Below are 20,705 nucleotides of genomic sequence, written 5' to 3' on the forward strand. Positions count from 1 at the left end.
AGTGGCTTTCTCGGTCGGCAGTGCTCCTGTGCCAGATTGGATGCCAGGAGAGGGTTTCAGGTGGATTCCCCCAGGGACTGCAGTTCGGTACTTGGGTTGTCAGGTTGGTTTGGACTTGTCCCCCGAGCAACAGATTGCTCCTCTTCTCCTGTCCATCAGGAGAAAGCTGTTACATTGGAGCTCAGCACGACTTTCGCTGGCTGGTAGAGTAGTAGTTGCCAAACAGGTGTTGTTGGCGACTGTGGTACATCACTTCTTGTTGGATCTTCTCGAGTTCTTGTATCAGCCAGGTAGAGAGGCTGATCAGGAACTTCCTTTGGTTAGGTCGTGACACTCAGATTGCCCGAGCCAAGGTGGCTTGGTCGGTCATCACACTTCCTTGTTCTCAGGGAGGGCTTGGGGTCATTGATCCAGCACAGCAGAGCAGAGCCCTTCTTGGGAAGTTCGTCGTCAGAGGACTTCTTCCAGGCGAGGAGCCCTGGAAGGAGTTCTTGCTGCAGAGGCTTCATGCCAGGGTGCCTCAGCCAGGAGGCCCTTGGCAACCTTCGACCAGATGGATCTTTACAGAGTTGCGCCAAGTTGGTTTGAGCAGGAGACTGGAGGACCGCTTCGCTGTGAGTTTGCTTTGATCTTGGGAGCTCTTACGGCGTGGCCTAGAGCAGAGACAGCCGACGTGCACGGAGGAGCGCCTACGGCAGCCCCTCGTCTGGAACCCCATGGTTAGCACTCAGAGAGGCCACTTGGTTGGGAGTCGGCCTCATGTTTCTTGGGGTCCCATGGCAGCAGGTCCAACGCGCTCTCTAGGTGACTGGCTAGAGTTCACAGGTTTGTCAGAGGACGTGCAGGGTTTCTAGCTACAGGGCATGAGAGGGGTGCAGAGCATGTGTCAGGACATCTCAGAGTCAGTTCCAACTGAGTGGCTCACGCCTCTCGAGCCAGTAGCACCCCGGTGGATGGGAGCCTTCACACGACTAGAGGTTCTCATTTCAATCAAGGCCTACTCAGAGACTGTCCCAACCCTATTCTTCGAGCTTCAGGGTGGGGGACGATTACAGCGAGTTGCAGTAGAGGCCCCGCGGGTAGCAGAGTGTTGTTTCCACAGGATCCGAGTTGTGGGCATCTGTGGGAGGACTTGCGTCATAGACCCTGACCCAACAGCTCTTGAGACTGGACACTGGAGGCTATGGGCTTGGGAGTGTTGTCCACTGGCACGAGTACAGTGGGATCCTGGTGAGTGGCTATGGAGGGACCCCTTCTCTTCTGCAGACCGCCCAAGAGTCCCCTTCTTTCAGTACACTGTTCGGCTTGGACGTCATATACTTGCAGCTCCCAACACTCCTCTCTCTCCCTACACTCCAGCCTGCTACAGAGCTTACTCCACAAGAGTGGTGCAATGAGAGAGAGGAGTGTTGGGAGCTCATCAGTGGCCTGACACTTTGGTTCATCTGGTGGACCCGCTGTTTCCGCATCTTTGAGGCTCGCCCTGTGCCACCAGCAGAGACTGTTCGTGACTTTTGGCAGAGCTGATCTATACTCTCAGAGGACAGCTTGAGGGACTACACGGTAGCTCCAACATGCGGGAGCGCTGCGAGGCTTTCCTTCGACTCTGGCGCCCAGGGCCTTTCTACACCATAGTCCAAGGGGTGCTCAAATGGCACTATTGTCCACCTGTGTGGCTCTTCCCTCCTCCCATCTCTTGATTTAGCCTCATTGTATATATGCTGTTTTTTCATTGGGAGAGTCTCCCCATCATGCTTGTTGTAGCCCTCTCTTGCAAAGGTGGATGTAGCCCTATGGGCAGTTTTCATTTACTAATAGAAGGATCTTTTTCTCGGAAAAAAAAAAAAAAAAACTTGACCTTTTGGCAAATCACGCATGCTTACACAAAGGCATCCACATCTCTCCTCAAGGTAGGCCAATAGAGGAATATCTCTACCGCTTTAACTGTCACATCAATACCACGATGCCCTGCATACGGTGGGACATGACTCTCTTCCATGACCTTATGTCGCAATGGCTTGGTGACACAAAGTCTGCTATGCATCATCATAAAACCATCTCTGAGGAGGTAGTGCCCATGATGTTGCCCCTCTTGTAATTGTTCAAAGATCCTTGCAAAATCTTCATCAGTAGCATACTGTTCCTTCATGTCATCCAGCTCATGATGATTAGAAATTGACACAGCTGAAATTTGTGGCTTCCTTGATAACGCATCAGCCACAACATTCTTCTTGCCTTCCACATGCATAATCTGGAAGTGGAACATAGAAAGAATGTTTGCCCATCGCATATGCTTTTCAGATAGCTTTGATGTGTCAAGAAGTATCGCAAGGCCTGATGGTCTGTCTGGACAACAAAATTTGCACCTAAGAGGTAGTGCTTCCAGCTAGAAAGCGCATGAATCACGGCCAAGAGCTCTTTCTCATAGACTTGCATAGTCCCCTCTCGTCCTTGCAAAATTCGGCTTTCATAAGCTACTACCCGTCCATCTTGCATTAGCACTGCTCCGATGCTACTGCCATACGCGTCACACTGGACCACAAATGACTTCCTGAGATCTGACAAAACAATTACTGGATCTCAAGTCAACTTTTCCTTTCAGAGACTAAAAGCTGAAATCTCTTTTTGGGTCCATCTGAAAGTGACCTCTTTCTTTTGCAAAGCGTGAAGAGGTGATGCTATCTCTACAAAATTCCTGATAAACCTTCTATAGTAGGAACACAATCCCAAAAAGCTTTTGACATTGTGCACAATCTTCAAGTCTGGCCATGTCTTCATAGCTTCGACTTTTGCAGGATCCATTCTGACACCATCCTTTGAGACTATGTGGCCAAGAAAGTAGATCTCTTCTAGGAAGAATTCACTTTTCTTAGGATTGACAAGTAACTTGTGACTGCGCAGCTCTTCGAACACAATGGTCAAGTGACGCCTATGCTCCTCTTCATTCTTCGAATAGACTATCATGTCATCGAAGAACGTCCCAACAAACTATGGATGCGAGCGGAAAATCCAGTCCATCATTCTGTTGAACGTGGCAAGAGCATTTGTTAGCCCAAACGGCATCACTAGAAACTCATAAAGACCAAGTGTCTTTGTGAACGCAATCTTGTGCACATCCTCTGGCCTTATACGAATCTGATGGTACCCACTCTTAAGGTCTATCTTGCTGAAAATTGTAGCACCCTCTAAACGATCGAGAATAGCATCAATTCTAGGAATAGGAAACCTATTCTTGATGGTATTCTTATTCACGCACAGTAATCAATACACGTGCGCCATGAGACATCCTTTTTCTACACTAGGAGTACTGGGGAGCAAAAGGGTGAAGAACTAGGCTGAATCAGCCCCTTCTCTAATAACTCCTCAACCTGGCCCATAATCTCTTTCTGTTGCGCCGCGCTAACCCTGTAGGGAGGTCTATTTGGTGGGCTATACCCTGGCACCAAATCTATCCGATGATCCTCAGGTCTCTCTGGCGGCAATTGCGACGGTAATGAATCAGAGAAACAGTCACTAAACTCTCGCAAAAATGTTGACCTTTCTTTATCTAACACAGATAAATTTGACTGACAATTATCTCAGACATCACATGCAAAAATCAAGTACACAGAAAGATGATTCTTTATTACAGAAGTGATAGCCGAAGCAAACACAATAGAGACAGACTTCCCTTTGAGCTTTACATCCAAAACATGAGTTGTCCCTATGTTGAAGGGTGATCGTCTTTCCAAAGGCATCCAGCACGCCATGTACTCTGAACATCCACGGAATTCCAAGTAGCGCATCGCACCCTTCCAATGGCATGATATAAAATTCTTCTGTGTCTACATATGACTGAATATACAGACGCAGCTTTCCAATAATGGGAGCAACACACTCTGAGTGGCTAGGACATGCCAACCCTGCCTCTGTTGTGTACCCCATCTCTTCAGCTCTGATGCCCAGCTTCATAGCTAACTGTGGTGAGATAAAGTTTGCTTTGGCGCTTGGATCAAAGAAGATGAGTGCCGTCTGATCTCTAACTTTACCCCATGCTCTGCATAACTGGTTGGCATGAGTATTGGGCCTGTCACCCACCATATCTGGCACCAAACCTGCCGTGGGTTTAGGCTTCTTGCCTTTCTGGTCCTCTTTATCATCTGAGTCAGCTGGTCTTTTCCTTTGTGGACAGTTGGTAGCAAAGTGACCAAGCTGCTCGCATACAAAGCATTTGTTTTCAGCCATTAAGACCTTCTTTTCCTCGAGTGAGTTACGCACAAAAGGCTTTCTTTTCTGTTTCTTTGTCTGTGCTCCAGAAGTCCCAACCAAATCCTTGTCTTTGGTGGTCTTTCCTGACCCCTGTGACGCTTCAGGAGCCGTTTTGATAAAGGGCTTCTTCGCTGAATTTTTCTTTTGCTGCCCTCCTTTCTCGTTGCTCGGAAACCCATTGTCCTCTCCTTTCAACAAGGCAAGACCAGTATTAGCAACTTCCATGAGCTAGGTGAGGGTAGCCACTCTGTTCTTGGTACAGTAGTCCCGAAGCCCTTTAAGTAGCCCGCAACAATTCTTCTCTATCTGCTCTGTCAATGGCACAAATCTGTAGGAGGTCACTGAGAGTAATGCTTTACAAAACCTCCGATTGTACTCCAACAAGCTCTTGCATGTAGCCAAAGTAAGTTGGCGCCAATCTGTCATGAAGTCGGCTTCAAATTCATTTGACAGCCAAGCAGATGCAAACATTTGTTTGAAGTAGACCCAAGTGGCGAGTGCCTGTCCTTGCATTAACAATGTCGTCCACCAGGTAAGGGCATTGTCTTTCAAGAAAGTGGCAACTTTCCTGACCTTAGAGGCCTCTGTAAAATTCCCTCCTGCATAAGTTGTATCAAATTGCTGGAGGAAAGAAAGAGCCTTTGCTTTATCCTCGAAGCCGCTTTATCCTCGAAGCCATTGAAGTGTTGAACTTTACAGCTGCACCACCTTCTTTGTAAGCTTTCAGCTTTTCCAGTGTCCCCAAATTGTCATAAGGAATAGTCTGCAACATGGGCACTGTAGTAGGCATCATTGGCACATCTTGGCCATTAACATTTTGCGTCAAGGATGTCACGATTGTGACTATGTTAACAGCATTACATCTACTCCTAGTTGCAGATATGCGAAGTGCCATGCCAAGGAGGACCCCTGCGCTTGGATGGTCACACCCCTGCGCCCAAGAGACGTGCCTCTTCGCCAAAAGCCACACTCCTTCGACGACTGGTCACACCCCTTCGCTCTACGGTTGCGACTCTTTGCCCAATGGTTGCAGCTCTTCGCCGAAAGGATGTGTCTTTACGTCTAAAGTCGCGTCTCTTCACCATCAGACGTGTCTTTTCATTTATGTCTCTTCGTCTCCTATATAAGGAGCCCTTGTATCACACGTTCAATCAATCAACACAGCGTCTTTTAAGTCTTGTTTCTGAGTTCAGTTCTAGTTTCTTAAGTCTTAATCATGAGTTTAAGTACTTAATTAAGGATTAGTACCTAGAATCCTTATAGTGGTATTAGAGCAAATTTTTCCCGGGACCCGAAGGTTGTGAACCTCTCACCCTCGCCGCTACCCTCTCCCCCCCCCCCTTTTCCCGGAGTTGCATGGAAGCAGAAGAAAGGTGGTACATGCGCACACATATGCGAACATGAGGTAACTTGATTTTCTTACTTCAGTTCAATAAGATAACAGACGGAAGAACTAAGAACTATGTGTGTGTGTGCAACGTACCCGAACAACCCGCACCCCTTCGTCAAGTTACAACTCTTGGCACCCGTGTGCTCGCACCCTTTCATGTGAACGGGCACACTCCCGGCAAGCAGTGTCTCCTCGCTGGCTCGACACCCCTTCGCGATGCCCCTCTTTGCGATGCCTCCTCACCAAGCGCTGCCTTTTTACGCTGCCATCAGCCTTGCGCTGGCTGCTTGTGACGCTTCGTAGTGTTTGTTTTCACGCAAAGTACAATACCCAGCAGCGTTAAATCAAAAGGCCCTTAACTTTCGACGTTGGCTGATCAGCAACCCATTAATGGGTTAATGTGAACACCCTTCTCAGGACCCACAACCTCCTGCAAACTTTTACATTAAAAAATGGCCTACTTGGCGAGTCCTTTCACAGAGCACTGAAACGCTGGCTGAGAGTTCTGCAAATTCTAAACGCTGGCTGCTGATATTCTGAAACGCTGGCCTGAAATCTGTACCTCTTCGCTGGCTGAAAACATCCACGCTGGCAGCTTTTGTTTACGTAAGAGACTTAGCAACATTACACCATTAAAAACATAGCCCAAATTTCAATGCCAAGTGGCCGGCCAAAGTGGATTGGCCTGCCCCAATTTTTTTAAGGAGTGTGGATACACTTATACTTTTAAAAAAAAACTCCCATGAGCTTACATTAAAAAAAAAAACCTTACGCTGCCTCTCCCTTGCTCTGCTCTGTGTGCACCTTCTCTACGCAAGACATTTCGCACACATGGCCGACGCGAACCAGTACACGAAATTCCTCGATGAAATTTTGCGGGTGAATTTCTCTACTCAGAGCCGGAAGTGATAATTATTCCCAATTTCCCGACTCCAGAGCGTGAACTTATTCTAGAGGCATTTTCTGCTCACAGAGCACCTGTCTCAAAACCTGTTCCCGACCCAAAACTTGCACCTGTTCAAGTTCCTTTGAGGCATAACCATGCCGAATTCTCGGGAGGAAGTGGTCAATCTGACGATGCCCTTACTCTTATTTATCAAGGAGCAGATGGTGACACCTTCCATAAGTCTCGCATCACTTCACACTCGCTTGGATGAGATGCACACGCAAAACACTTCTCGAAGTCGTCGTGCTACTTCTCGGACTACTAATGCAGCATCTTCAACACCTTCTTCCGAAGCTTCAGTGGACGAACCAAACGAACCAGATCCAACTGAATCAATCAACACAGAGTCTTCTAAGTCTTGTTTCTGAGTTCAGTTCAAGTTTCTCAAGTTTTAATCATGAGTTTAAGTACTTAATTAAGGATTAGTACCTAAAATCCTTACAAGGGATGCCATATCTGGCTGCTGTCCAGAAAAACCAGCCATGCCAAAATGAGCTTGTGGCACCCCAAACTGACCCTAGTTGCTCTGAAAACCCTGTTGCATGCCGACGCTATCATACATGGGGTTTGGCATCATGCCTTGCATACCCCAAAACACTGTTCTTGGCATGTACGGCTGACTTCCAGGCGTATAACCAGCCATATTCTGGAGCATAGATCCATCCCCGAAATACCTAGGATGTACCGTGGGTGGTGCCTGGTAACCATTTCCCTGTCCATTCAAGACAACATGCGGGCTTTGAAAGGTGGCAGGCTGAACTGGCATAACCTGTGGAGAGGCGTTCCAACCACCTGTTCAAGGACGGGAGGAACTTGTTTTGGAGCCCCTTACTCCGCAACATGCGAGTGTTCCCTATCCTGCTGAGACGCATGAAGTACTTGGGCTTGAGCCTCAACAAGCTCTGTTCGCGGTGTAAGTTGCCTATTCTACTGTGGCACTAGTGGCGCTTGCAAGAACTCCATAAACCTTGGGTTCTGCACCAGTTGGGAAAAGACATTCACCGCAGCAACTGAGTCCTGAACGCGTCATCGTCAAGTTGCCCAGTCATAAAGCCCTCTACTGGAAGGACATTCACATTAACAGGAGGTACAGACAGACGTGACCGTGAGCTCTTGCCAATCTCGAACACCATAGGAATTTCCTGTCTGTCCTTCGAAGAGGAACCCTCTTCCATAATGCCCTTCCCTTTGTCGGCCATAGTGTAATCTTGCGTTCCTACACTCTGTGTCTTTACCCAAAACAATCAAGGCTCACTTCTTGAGGAAAAAGTGATTGATGTCCTGGCAACGGAACCTTGAAACCGGCCCGTGGGACAATAGGCTTTGGCTTTCACCTGAAATTCTTTACTTTAGACACAAACACAGAGAGAGCGTGCAAAGGTAACCTAAACCTCCGATTCTACTCCAGCAAGCTCTTGCATGTAGCCGGCTGCCGAAGTAAGTTGGTGCCAATCTGTCATGACGTCGGCTTCAAATTCATATGATAGCCAAGCAGCTGCAAACATTTGCTTGAAGTAGACCCATGTGGTGGGTGCCTGTCCTTGCATTAACAATGTCGTCCACCATGTAAGCGCATTGTCCTTCAAGAAAGTGGCAGCTTTCATGACCTTAGAGGCCTCTGTAAAATTCCCTTTTGCATAAGCTGTATCAAACTGCTGGAGGAAAGTGAGAGCCTTTGCTTTATCCTCCAAGCCGCTGAGAGTGCTAAACTTTACAACTTCACCACCTTCTTTGTAAGCTTTCGGCTTTTCCAGTGCCCCCAAATTGTCATAAGGAATAGTCTACAACATGGGCATGTAGTAGGCATCATCGGCACATCTTAGCCATTAACATTTTGGGTCAGAGGTGCCATATCTGGCTGTTGTCCAGAAAAACCAACCATGCCAAAATGACCTTGCGGCACCCCAAACTGGCCCTGGTTTCACTGAAAACCTTGTTGCATGCCGATACTACCATACATGGGGTTTGGCATCATGCCTTGCATACCCCAAAACATTGTTCCTGGCATGTACGGCTGACTTCCAGGCCCATAACCAGCCATGCTCTGGAACACAGATTCACCCCCGAAATACCCAAGATGTACCGTGGGTGGTGGAAAAACTGGGTGCATTGCCTGGTAACCAAATCCCTGTCCATTCAAGACAGCATTCGGGCTCTGAAAGGTGGCAGGCTGAACTGGCATAACCTATGGAATAGGCGTCCTAACCACCTGTTCAAGGACGGGAGGAACCTATTTTGGAGCCCCTGACTCCACAACATGCGAGTGTTCCCTATCCTGTTGAGACGCATGAAGTACTTGGGCTTGAGCCTCAACAAGCTCTGTTCGCGGTGTATGTTGCATATTTTGTTGTTGCACTGGTGGCGCTTGCAAGAACTCCATAAACCTTGGGTTCGGCACCAGCTGCGAAAACACATTCACCGCGGCAACTAACTGAGTCCTGAGCCATCATCCTCAAGTTGCCCAGTCAAAAAGCCCTGTACTACTGGAGGGACATTCACATCAACAGGAGGTACAGACTAACGTGGTCGTGAGCTCTCGCCAATCTCGAACACCATAGGGATTTCCTATCTGTCCTTTTAAGAGGAACCCTCTTCCATAATGCCCTTCCCTTTGTCGGCCATAGTGTAATCCCGCGTTCCTGTACTCTGTGTCTTTACCCAAAACAACCGAGGCTCACTCTTTAAGGAAAAAGTGATTGATGTCCCGGCAATGGAACCTTGAAACCGGCCCGTAGGGCGGTAGGCATTGGCTTTCACCCGATATTCTTTACTTTAGACACACACAGAGAGAACGTGCAAAGGAAACCTACGATGGGAATTAACACTTATGCACACACACGGCTCGGAAGCTAGAATGCTCCGAGCATACGCCGACAACCTGTAGGCCCCAAAATTGGCGCCCCTTTCGGTATTTCTTTATACTTTGACAGGGTAAATTACAAAGTAGAGTCCTAGGAATTCTTTACCTGTATCCCACTAGATACCACCTGTTTTGGCCGAATTTCGGCATCATAACAGCCCCAAAACTTGCGCAAAACCAATTCCACTGTTGGAACTCCCTTCCACTGGCATAAACCCTCTGATTTCTGCCCAAAAACAGTAAATTCAGCTAGCTGTATTTACTGGTTTTTGCCCTGTTTTCAGCCCTAAACAGTCCCCGAACAGCCCTCTAGCAGTGGGGCACTATACCCAAGGGTTTTGGCGTCCGTATGGCTGAAAAACAGTCAAAATACAGCGCATAACCAGCGTTGAATTCGCACCTGTACGGTGAGGTTATGACCCTCACCGGTGCCTGCTTTGGAGTAGCAATTAGCTACCCTTGTTCCTACTCAAAGAGGCTCTTGCCTCAGCACAAAAGCATGAAACCACACAGCTGTACATCAGACAAATGAAGAGCCTTCTTGTGGGGCATCACATAACTGCATGTAGGGGAGAGAGACCAGTGTAATGTGCAGGTCATCACTCCTAGCACCACATTGTACATAGAGTGAAAAGGAAGCACTCCATAGCTCTTAACCTGTGACAGTTTGTAAAGTGAAGCCTCCCAGCTATAAAAATCAGCGCCCATTTTTCTGCAAGTGGAAAGTGCACCATTTTGTGCCACTTGGCGCGACTACAAGCATTTTTCTGTTTCGAGGTTGCCGCCTAAAAATCTCCCGATTGGTTGCCCAGTTGACTTTGCGGCAGAGTTGTAAAATGTTCCCCTTGTCATACCGGAGGTAATGACGCGAACACATTTCATGGCCCAAAATAGCAATTCCCTAATTTTTAGGAGATGCTTCCCTTGGGCTCCCATTGGTCTTCTGACCATCTATCCCCATTGGGACCGCATCCAAAAATGCAATGTGGCCCAACTGTCGAATACTTTCCTTTGGTGATCCCACCTTGGCTTTGTGCCTTTATTGAGTTCACTTCCTAGTATCCACCAACTTGCTAAGTGCGACGGGGGGACCTACATGATCTTAAACTGAGCCTAGACATCCTCTTACTATACGAATTCCAGTGCCGACCAGCTTCCCGTCTGCGGGTGAAACTACCGTTCACATTGGCCATACAATGTCCGACCATTTGCAACTTCAAAAAGAGGGTCTCAAAAATAAAACAAAAATCATTGGAAAGAAACCAACAACTAAGGTTAGCAGTTGCCACGTCCTCGTGACATAGTTAACAGCTGCCACGTCCTCGTGACACAAGGCCTGGTGTTTTTCAACAAGTACCATCAGCTTTTAGCGCCAACGTTTTCAGCGGGTCTGCACCAGCATTTGTACCTCAGTTGTACCAGCGTTTTCAGCAAACAAAATCAGCCTCTTGCAGTAGCGTTTTCAGACCTGCTGTACCAGCGTTTTTCAGCAATGATATTCAGCCAGAACAGCAACTTTTTTCAAGCCAGACATATCAGCAAATTCAACCATTGAAGACAGCGTTTTCAACCAGCCATCATCAGCATCGCCGTCACCCTCATTGTCGCCGTCGTCTCCGACTTAGATCATCATTGCATCATAGACCAGAAACTTGCATCAGCACCTTTGTACCAGATTTGTGCAATCAATAGCATAGACTTCTCTCGCCATCAAGAGAGGGGCCCTTGGAGGAGGGTTTAACAACATTCTAGTGTCTTATTCTCTTCTCTCTCTCTCTCAGTCTCAACACCTTCATTTACAGTGTCATTCACTTTGTTTGTGATCATTTGCACTCTCTCACTTAAGGTGGGAAGGCTCTCCCTTCCATAAGTAAAAGGAACTCTTGAGCACAATTCGAAGCACTCATCTTGATCAAAGTTCAACATTCACTTCCGTTGCACCTTACAGTCTCTCTCTAAGGACGGAAGGCTCTCGAGTCTCCCTTCCGTAAGTAAAAGGAACCCTTGGGCACAGTTCGAAGCACTCATCTTGAGCAATATCAACATTCACTTCCGCTGCACCTTACATTTTAGGATTTAGCTCGCATCTAGTACTCTCTGTTAGGAAATAGCATCCTGTTAGGAAATAGGGCGTAGCTAAGTAGATGTTAGAGTAGTTTACTTAATGGAGAGATAATTTTCACACACGAGAGATTATAGAGTAGAAAGAGAGAGAGAGAGAGAGAGAGGGAGCGCACATGATATATATGGTTCACCCAATGTGGGCTACGTGCAGGAGAAAGCAGCCACTCAATGGCTTTAGTACTTCAGTCTTCAAACTAGAAGTAGGTTACAAAAGGATTATACCCTTAATGGAGCTCCCACCTTGCTTCACTCTCACCACCTCACATCACAGGCCTCCTTTTGTAGGCCAAAAGGGCTTCCCTCTCTCATGAGAGGGAGTCGTGTGTAGCCGCCCTTGTGTAGACAAGTCCAAGTTGGACTCTCACGCGCCCATGTGTGGCCGTCCTTGAAAAGACAAGTTCGCCTAGAAATCGGCCACAGGCCACCAGCCAATTGACCGGCTATTTTCCGACCACTTTCCGGCCGCCATCCGTAATATTCCGGCGAAAAGGGAATATTTTGGCAAACCCGGTCTCGAGCAAAGCTCGCGTCTGGGCGTGAATTTTTGGTTTACAGTCGAGTGATTTTTCTTAAGCACCATGGCTTCTTCTCATAATGGGGGCCTTACAAATGTGCATTTTTAAGACTAAAAGTTACAAAGGGTAAATCACGCTCTATAATTAACACGATGCACAAACACAAGGGTTACTTTACTTCACTTGAGAGGAACTGAAAGAGAGAGAGAGAGAGAGAGAGAGAGAGAGAGAGAGAGAGAGAGAGAGAGAGAGAGAGAGACGACACGGGATGTCGGGTCCCAAACCCTCAAGGGCCCCCTTGCTCTGTTGCCAGGGCAAGTACTTTCTTTAGTCTTGCACAATGCTGATAGAATCACTAAATGTTGAGATGCTGATGCTAATGGGTATTGATGCTACTAATGTTGGGTACTACTGAGGTACTAAAGGGTACTGCGGGTACTAGAGTACTGAGGTTATTGATGGGTACTAAGGGGTATTGCGGGTACTGAGGGGTTCTGTGTCAACGACGATGTCGATGACGATGACGATGACGATAAGGTATTGATGGGTTCTATGTAGACGATGATGCCGACAACGACGAGGTACTGATGGGTTCTATGTCGACGACGACGACGACGACGACGATGACGACAACGAGGTACTGATGGTATTGATGGGTTCTGTGAGTCCTTATGCTCAACTAGGCAGGAGCCAAGCCAAACACAAGGGTACTAGGTGTTGGGGTACTATGTCGACGACGATGATGATGACAACAACGATGACGACTTGACGATGTTGACGACAAGGCTGTGGCTGAACTCCGAAACTGCTAGCGATGTCAATGGCTAGGATCTGCAACCATGACGAGGCTAGGACTGAAATTTATCACCGAGGACGACGACGAGCTGAAATCTGCTGGCTGTTCTGGCTGAAAACACTGATGGAGAGGAGGCTGAAAACGCTGGTTGTTCTAGCTCTGCAAACGTAGAGCTTCTTCTTCTTCTCCCTCTTCTACCTCTCCTAGCGCCCAAAGGCATGCATATATAGGTGCATAAGGCTGGGTCGAGCAGTCCCAAATCAACCCTCACGACCAAGCAAATAATAAGCTGAAAATGACTTATTAAAAAATACCACGCTAAGAGGTGGTTCACATGCGGCAAAACACCTACATGCTGAAATGCTATTCTGTCCAAGAGAGGGTATGCAACTATGACCATCTTGGACATGCACATCCTGCCAGAGGCTCACAAAGGTGCTAGGCTAGGTCCTAAGCTAATGATTCATGCTAGACTGGTCACTGTAGCAGAAGCATGTCCACGTAGTGCAAGTGAAGCGCGCACGTGACAATTCATGTACGTGGCATTGCAAGTGTTCTCTTGTGTAAGAGGATCTTATCGGAGTCCAGCCAAATCAGAGTCAAGGTGTCCACTGGATCGGAGGCCAATTCTTGTCTTTATTGCATCTTCCGTTGCCTATTCTGACAAGTCAACCGTCCTCCATCTAGATCTCCACCCCAATCCGAATCACTCCATCCTCGAAAAATGATCTTGGAGTTCCTACCTCCAGCCACATAAAAAATACCTAATGACTGGGTCGCCTTTAAATACCGCACAATCCAAAGAGCCTACTCTATTTGTGACTTGGCGGGTCTTTGCATGAAAGAGCTGAGAAGTCCCACCAGAAAACTGACATCAAACCGGGTGTTGAGAACGCAAATAAGAGAACCGACCAGCTTCCGATACTTTGTAGCCTCTGCTACATTTGAAGGGTCATACTGTGACAACCTCTAGTTGGGATCCATAGGAGATGAGATAGGTTTGCACTCAGTCATACCAAATGTTTCCAACTCTTGGACATAGTGCTACTAACAGAGAAAGATGCCCCTCTCTATCTGCCATATCCCCGGAAGCAAGCCGAGATATGTCATCTCAAACTCCTTAGCCAAGGTCTCCATAGTACTGCGGATGTGCTCAACATGGCTACATATCACAAGATTGTCCACATAGAGGATAACAAGAGCTACCAATCCTTCCTCAGTAGGTCTGCAAAAAAACAACAAAGGAGTGACGTAGGAAGAAAGAGTCTATCTTCTGGTATCGCGCTCGAAAGGCTTGCTTCAGGCCATAGAAAGCCTTTCACAACCTACAATCCATGTCGCTGAAATCTGGATCCAAGAAGACTGAAGGTTGCTCCACATACACCTCCTCCTCTAAGTCGCCATTGAGAAAAGCCAAAACGACATCATTTGAAAAATGGGCCACTCGAAAAAAGGCAGCAAGGGCAAAAACTATCCGAATGGTCGCCATCCTCACAATCGGTGCAAAGGTCTCGTCATAGTCCACACCATGTCTCTCAAAGAAGCCCTTGGCAATGAGGTGTGCCGTGTGCTCATCCAAAGAACCATCAGATTTGTACTTGGTCTTGTAGACCCATTTGACAACAATCACCTGCTTCGCAAGCCGCGGAACCAACTCCCAAGTGTTTCTCTTGATAGAATCAAGCTCTTTACGCATAGCCAACTTCCACTTTGGTCGTGAAAGTGCCTCCTCAACTTTTAGAATTCTTTGCTCTTGATCACTAGACATTGAAGTATAGTTCACTTGTAACAAAGTCCCATATGTCTCAGCATCCAAAGTCACTGAGAACGTCACGTTGTACCGGCATCACACCAATGATCGCTCTGGTGGAAAATCTGAAGCAGCTGCATCTTGCAAAGTCTCCAATAGCCACTTTGGTAACTTAACTGACTTGCCATGCGGGGAGCTACACGTACCTTTGGCTCTACCTCTGCACTATGGTGAGAACCACTATCATCTGCAGCATCTCGAACAGGTGCATTCTCCTCCGGAGCCTGAGGGCCACGAGTAGGAGAATAGGGTTCATCAACCTCAAAAGAAACATCATCCAACCTTTACAAAGCAGAGATCCGACTTGGGCAATTGCTTGAAGGCCTTCGTAGCCGGCATTTCAAAACGCTCACGAAATCATGCTTCAAAATACTCTCCAAGCGTACTCTTGCTTGTGGCGTTTCAAAACACTATGTAGGGCTTCCTGCCAAATTCTCCCTTGCAACGTTTCAGAACGCAAGTGCGGAGCTTTTCACCAGACGCGCTAGCTGCGTTTCATAACACTCCTACCTGCAAAGCCGCCAATCCTCAAGTCTGCCAATGGCATTTCAAAACGCTGCACCCCAGTGGCGACAAATTCAAGTCACCAAAGCCCTTCTCGCCAGTGTTTTAAAACGCTCCAAAAAACGCTAAGGTGTCGAGGGTTAAAACGCCTAGCATTTTATAAAGCATGAAAGAACATTGCACACCTTCTTCTCCTCCTCGTCACACTCTCCTTGACAATCACTAAGCCTTGGGCTCTGATACCATGTCAAGTCGATGATGCGGAAGCATAGAGCTAGGGAGAGAATGCACGAGAGAAAGAAAGATAGAGCTGCTGAACCAACCAACAACGGCAATGAATTGATAATTTTACAATGGGGGCCTGGGTGCGCTTATATACTACCCAATAAAAATTGCCCTACCTAGAATCATGCCAAATAAGTAAAATAAATACCTAAAAGACAAAATATTAACTAGGATTGGGCATTCACTTGAGATGAAGTTATGCAAACAAAAAGTGTATGTAAGCTAAAGCTTTGTTTAAGAGGCCTCTCTATAATTAAATTCAAGTCGATCAATTTTTCATAAGATTTCCTACTAAATACACAGAGATTTAAACAAGAACGTGTTTGCTCCTTCATGGAAGGAAGTAGTCTGGAGTAACAGATTGCAATTATAAAAAGGCCAAAGCATTTGGCTGGTAAATCTCAGACAAGCAAGTCACACAAAAACATTTCATGAGGGATAGCAAGCATGCATTCCACAGTAACATACAAGAGTCATAAAGATACTAACATCTAGCTCTTCCTGAAGGCAAGTGATCTCTTCCCTCTGATCTTTCAGTCTTTGTGGTCGGGATGCAATCTCCAGCGCTACTGAATGTCGCAAATCAATGGCTTCTTGCTTTGCACTTTCCACCTTCTGAGCTTCCTCACCAACTTGATCAAGAATCTGCTTTGACATCTGCACAAAACCACACACATGTGATTTGACTTTCTTATTGAAAGCAGAAACATGAAATTTTCAAGATACATTCTCTATTCCTAAGCCATTAGCACATAAACCAAATGTGTGGCATCTCCTTGATTGAAAGAGACCTCCCACACAATTCCAGAATCATCAAGCCCATATCAGAAGTTTTATTTTTGGTGCTAAACACAGAAAAATGAACACATGCTAGACTTCTACAACACCTCAAAACTCACTATTACATTTCTATCAATTTTGAGGCTCGAATCTCTCACAAGTGAACTATCCATATCTACAGATAGGGATAATGTATCTGGTCACCAATTCTGGTGCTCTCATGTCATGACATCACACATTGTATGAAGATATCAGATTCACATGCCACATGGGCACTAGATTCAAGCAAAAAATGTGAGTCACTATACATGATGCACAACTATACGAGGACAAATGAGCCTTAAGTTCAACTCTAAAAGATATAGTCACAAGTTAAGAAAGCTCCCCACAAGCCACATATAGAACTACAAAACAAGAAAAAAGAAACAAGGTTTTTGCAAGCTTCAAAAAAGGTATGTTCTTTGATAAATACCTGGAATCAGAGTGCTTCAGTCAGTGAAATGGCAGATTTTGACCATATGCCTCCAGACATTACAACACCGTGACAAGAAAAGATAGATTCCTTTAAAAAGCTGCTCAGAACTTTTCTATCCACCAAGATTATGGATATGCATCTATCATATGGGCTAAGATGTAATATGGGCTACATATGCACCTCCTCACGTCAGTTAGAAATAGAGACTAGCAGATACAGTGGAGTGCCATCTGAGCAGTGTACATGCCATATATATGCCATATTAGCACCACAGGCGGAGGAGCACTATATACGATTGCTATGAGATCTGAGGGTGTTTTCACTGCCTAGGGGTTTAGATCTTCTTTCCAAAGTTATCTATTATACAGCCCAGAGATGTCTCATTTTGTATTTGTTCAGTTTAGAATTATTTCCAGTGTACAATCCATGTTCCATCAGTCTAAAACAATGATTGTATCATACCTTACTGCTGTTACGGATTCCCTCCCCAATTTTCTCTTGCACAACGTCCCCAAGAGACCATAGAGACCATAACTAAGAGGCATTAACCATTCAGAAGATGATTCAAATTTGAAGAGTACCACTTGATAGCATAGCAATTGACAGATAGATGATTCTGCGTTAAAAAGTTGTGGCAGGTGGAAACAATGAATGGTGTTACGCAGAAACTTCTAAGTTATCCCAATCTTGATTAACAGGCTCGCCTAAACCATGCCTCCGGTTTGAATACAATCAAGGACAGATTGTACAGCCTCTCTCAAAATGCACCTGATGAAAATGAAGGATCTTTGTGCGAAAGGAGGCACAAGCCTGCGCAATTTCACGGCTTCTAAAAAATTCAGAGGGATTGAGCAGGCGAATGCGGCCGTTGTCGTCCACTACAACACGAGAGCTCTGGGCTTCCATAGCTGCTGTGCAGACAACCGGTTTCTTTAAAAGTTTAAATTGCTCCCGTAGTGAGTTCAAAATTTATTAAATTGAACACATATGTTACAAAAGCTCTAACTTGAAGATGATGATGAATCTAATTCCTCTAAAGCCTCATTTCCAAAAAATTCTTGGACATTTTTTCGTGCCTGCTCTTTGTACATTGTCTTTGCAATACTGTTTCGCCTCTCGGAGCCTACTCCAAGGTCATTGGAACCTCCTTCGTCGCTCCCTTGAGCACGCTCCATAGCCTCCTCTACTCCGACATCTCGTGTTGCCATAAGCTCCATCATGGAAGTAGCACCTGCTCTTCGATCCTGTATTGCACGCCCAACGTGACCCGCCAATTCTGCTTCTGCCTCCCACACCCACTCCATATCAAAAGATTCTCCATGGTACAAAGGTTGTGAAGCACAAGACAAGCTGCTACAAGATCTGGCACATAGCATAGATTCATGTCACATCTTTTTAACAAAATTCTAAACCTTGCCTTCAACATTCCAAACGCTCTTTCAACTGGCATCCTTATACTAGATTGAATGAAATTCCAGTAGTACTTGAGGCGTGACACTTTGAAAGCTGGAGACATTTTCATACACTTCGAAAGCACAAAAATAAAATATGAAAGCTTTGACAAATTACAACCAAACAGTGAAAAAACATAGAAGCTGTCAAAAAACTAGTTGTCACCCCCCCTTGAGATGCTCCAAGAGAAGTTTCCCTGTACCGGCCATCTCGGCCAAGGACTCCTCGTACTTCGGAGCGACTTTACGGGTACAGGACAGAGTGGGTTGAGTCTTCTCTTGATTTGGAGAGGGGTTTTCTTCTAAGGTGTCACCATTTGTTGGGTTAACATCCTCCATTGTGGATGAAGAAGCGTGGCTAACAGGAGTAACAGTGGCTCTGGCGTGGTAGTATTCATCCACTAAGTCGAACCATTTGCATATATGCCTCCTATCATTACCAGAAATTGAGTTATGGGCTTTGTCCTGACGGTATTGTTGCAATACTGCTTGCCACTTTTTGCGACAACTTTCACTATCTTTATCAAAGTCAGGGTAAGTGGTGGCTAGTTTAGTAGCCACCTTCGCCCATAAATTGATCCCTTGCTTCCCGGGATTATTGAACTCCTCATTCATGCCCCCCCGGATATGAATGAGTTGGTCCACCCACCAATCTTTCCACTTGCTTTTCTTGTTGTCGCCATCGTCATCGTCTCCCAAGCCGATGGTGCTCTTCTTCTTCGAGGCTTTGGGCTTCTTTGTTGCGGTTTGATTTTGTAACACAACCTCTTCATTGGTGGCTTCTTTCCTCTTCGTCGGTTTGGCACGGCTTGCCTTGGGTTGAGAAGCTCGCATGGCATTAGGGGTAGGGTTGGGTGATGGAGTGGACGCCACATGATCGGGGGCGGCATCCATATTGGAGTTAGGACTAGTGACACTCAAAGGGGGTGAGGGATGAGAAGGATGTGTAGCCATAGGAGAATGTCGATTATGGGCATTTAGAGTAGGAGAGGGATGAGGTGGTGGAATTTAAGATCCATAATTTGGAGGTCTAAACATAAAGGGAGAATTAGGAGAGATGGAGGGAGAATTCATCATGGCTTGGTAGCCATGAGGTGGCATATGGAAAGAAGGGTGGGGAAATGGGTAGAAAGTGGATTGAGAAAATGGAGGTTGAGAGAGAATAGGGTCGTCGTCTTCCCGTTGGGAGTCAAAAAATTGATTTGGGTTGGAATCCATGGTACCTACAACGCAAAAAAAAAAAAAACAATGTTAAAGACATACACACAAACTTGAAATCAATGCATGAAAGTGCGAATCGTAGAACTCATAGCGACCTTGATGAATTGATTTGCACCGTCGTCGCCCTCTTAACGCTTCAACCCTACAAGAACGCCATTTAAAAACAGTTAGTACATCATAGAGCATAAAAAATAAACCCTCAAATGTAAATGAGCATGGCCTTGAGCTTGCTTGAGGAGGCCCTCAAATAAAAGGAAGAGGCTTGCTTGAAGAGGCCCTCAAATAAAAAGAAGAAGCTTACTGTGTGCATGCACTTCAAATGTGAAAGAACATGATCCCTCCTTGAACCCTGTGTTGATGTGACAGAGCTTGAAAGGCTTTAAAATTTGCCATTTTATAGAAGTGGAAGGGGGGGGGGGGGGGGGGGGGGGTGTTTGTTTTGTGAAAGTTGCACACTTTTGAACGTTTTTATATTTTTTAGGGAAGGGGTGAGGGGAGTGACTATTTTGAGAAAAGAAAAGCTTTTGGTGAACGTTGACAGGGGCCCTCTTTCCTACGTGGAGGGTGGAAGCTTCATGGGCAAGGGGGGGGGGGGGGGGGGGGGGGGGGGGGGGGGGGGGTCGTCGTCGGAAGAGAAGGAAGCTGGACCTTCCGTGCGCTGGCAACCAAAGGCGATCACTGCCGCCGCCCACTGTGAACGGCTAAGCTGACACGGCGTCCACCAATTGGCTGCGCTGAAACATTTGCCCTGTGCCGCCGCGCAGTCTGAATCCAGCCTATATCTATATCTATACTATATATTAAGGAGACTAATTTTCCAGTGCCATGTGTCAAAGTTTGCTGCATCCGGTGAGTTCCGGTTTATATGAGTGATGGGGAGAGGGGGAGAGAGAGAGAGGTCGCCGAAGGCGGCCGGTCGTACTAGTATGTTATATGGGGCCTTCCACATAAGAAAATGCGTTCTATACACCTTCCACAATGTGATGTAGATCTTTTTCTTTTTTGAGGAAAGTAAAAAATTTTAATTACTGAAGTGAAAAGAAAGATATCACGGGGTGAGCCTCACAGAAGGTTCTAAGACATAATCGAGTCTCTCATTCTGAATCTTGAGGCACAGGAAGAATTTCTCACCATTTCTGCCATCTAGTGGCCTCCTAAAGACCAGAGAGGACCTTTGAACCACCCTTTAGATTTTTATTTTGGAGAGAGATACCTACAACTTGAAATTACAATGCACACACCCAGCCCCCATTATGGTGGAGGCAGCCCAACCATGTCTCCGCCCCTAAGGGCTAGAACA

General features: G+C 46.4%; 2 protein-coding genes across 3 annotated transcripts in view; both read right to left on the reverse strand.

Annotated features, from left to right (window-relative positions):
• Nucleotides 1–17,698, reverse strand: part of LOC147444349 (uncharacterized) — a 47,486-nt gene extending 29,788 nt beyond the window's left edge. The window contains exons 1-2 of one of the 2 annotated variants that reach the window (XM_086526989.1): nt 17,502–17,695; nt 15,968–16,135 (exon numbers count right to left, since the gene is read on the reverse strand). In XM_086526989.1, coding sequence (XP_086383115.1) covers nt 15,968–16,135; nt 17,502–17,639 — 306 coding nt within the window. In that variant the 5' untranslated portion in view covers nt 17,640–17,695. Of the gene's footprint in view, nt 1–15,967; nt 16,136–17,501 lie in introns of both variants that reach the window. The other variant, XM_086526990.1, reaches the window with a different exon arrangement.
• Nucleotides 17,699–17,734: 36 nt separating this feature from the next.
• Nucleotides 17,735–19,402, reverse strand: LOC147444350 (uncharacterized). The gene is made up of 3 exons (XM_086528099.1): nt 19,195–19,402; nt 18,351–19,065; nt 17,735–18,095 (listed from the first exon to the last, which is right to left on the reverse strand). The coding sequence occupies exons 1-3, from the start codon at nt 19,400–19,402 to the stop codon at nt 17,735–17,737; spliced, it is 1,284 nt and encodes a 427-aa protein (XP_086384225.1).
• Nucleotides 19,403–20,705: the final 1,303 nt, after the last annotated feature.

Source organism: Adiantum capillus-veneris, chromosome 13 (genome assembly GCF_014529385.1).
Source record: "Adiantum capillus-veneris isolate H3 chromosome 13, ASM1452938v2, whole genome shotgun sequence".
Lineage (NCBI taxonomy): Eukaryota > Viridiplantae > Streptophyta > Polypodiopsida > Polypodiales > Pteridaceae > Adiantum > Adiantum capillus-veneris.

Excerpts from the sequence above, each read along its gene's own strand:
- LOC147444350 (XM_086528099.1), bottom strand. The coding sequence starts at position 19,402 with ATGGATTCCAACCCAAATCAATTTTTTGACTCCCAACGGGAAGACGAC. Across the intron at positions 19,066-19,194 it reads ACCTCCAAATTATGGATCTT|CCGATCATGTGGCGTCCACT; the intron begins AAATTCCACCAC and ends TGGATGCCGCCC. Across the intron at positions 18,096-18,350 it reads TTGGAGCATCTCAAGGGGGG|ATCTTGTAGCAGCTTGTCTT; the intron begins GTGACAACTAGT and ends GCTATGTGCCAG.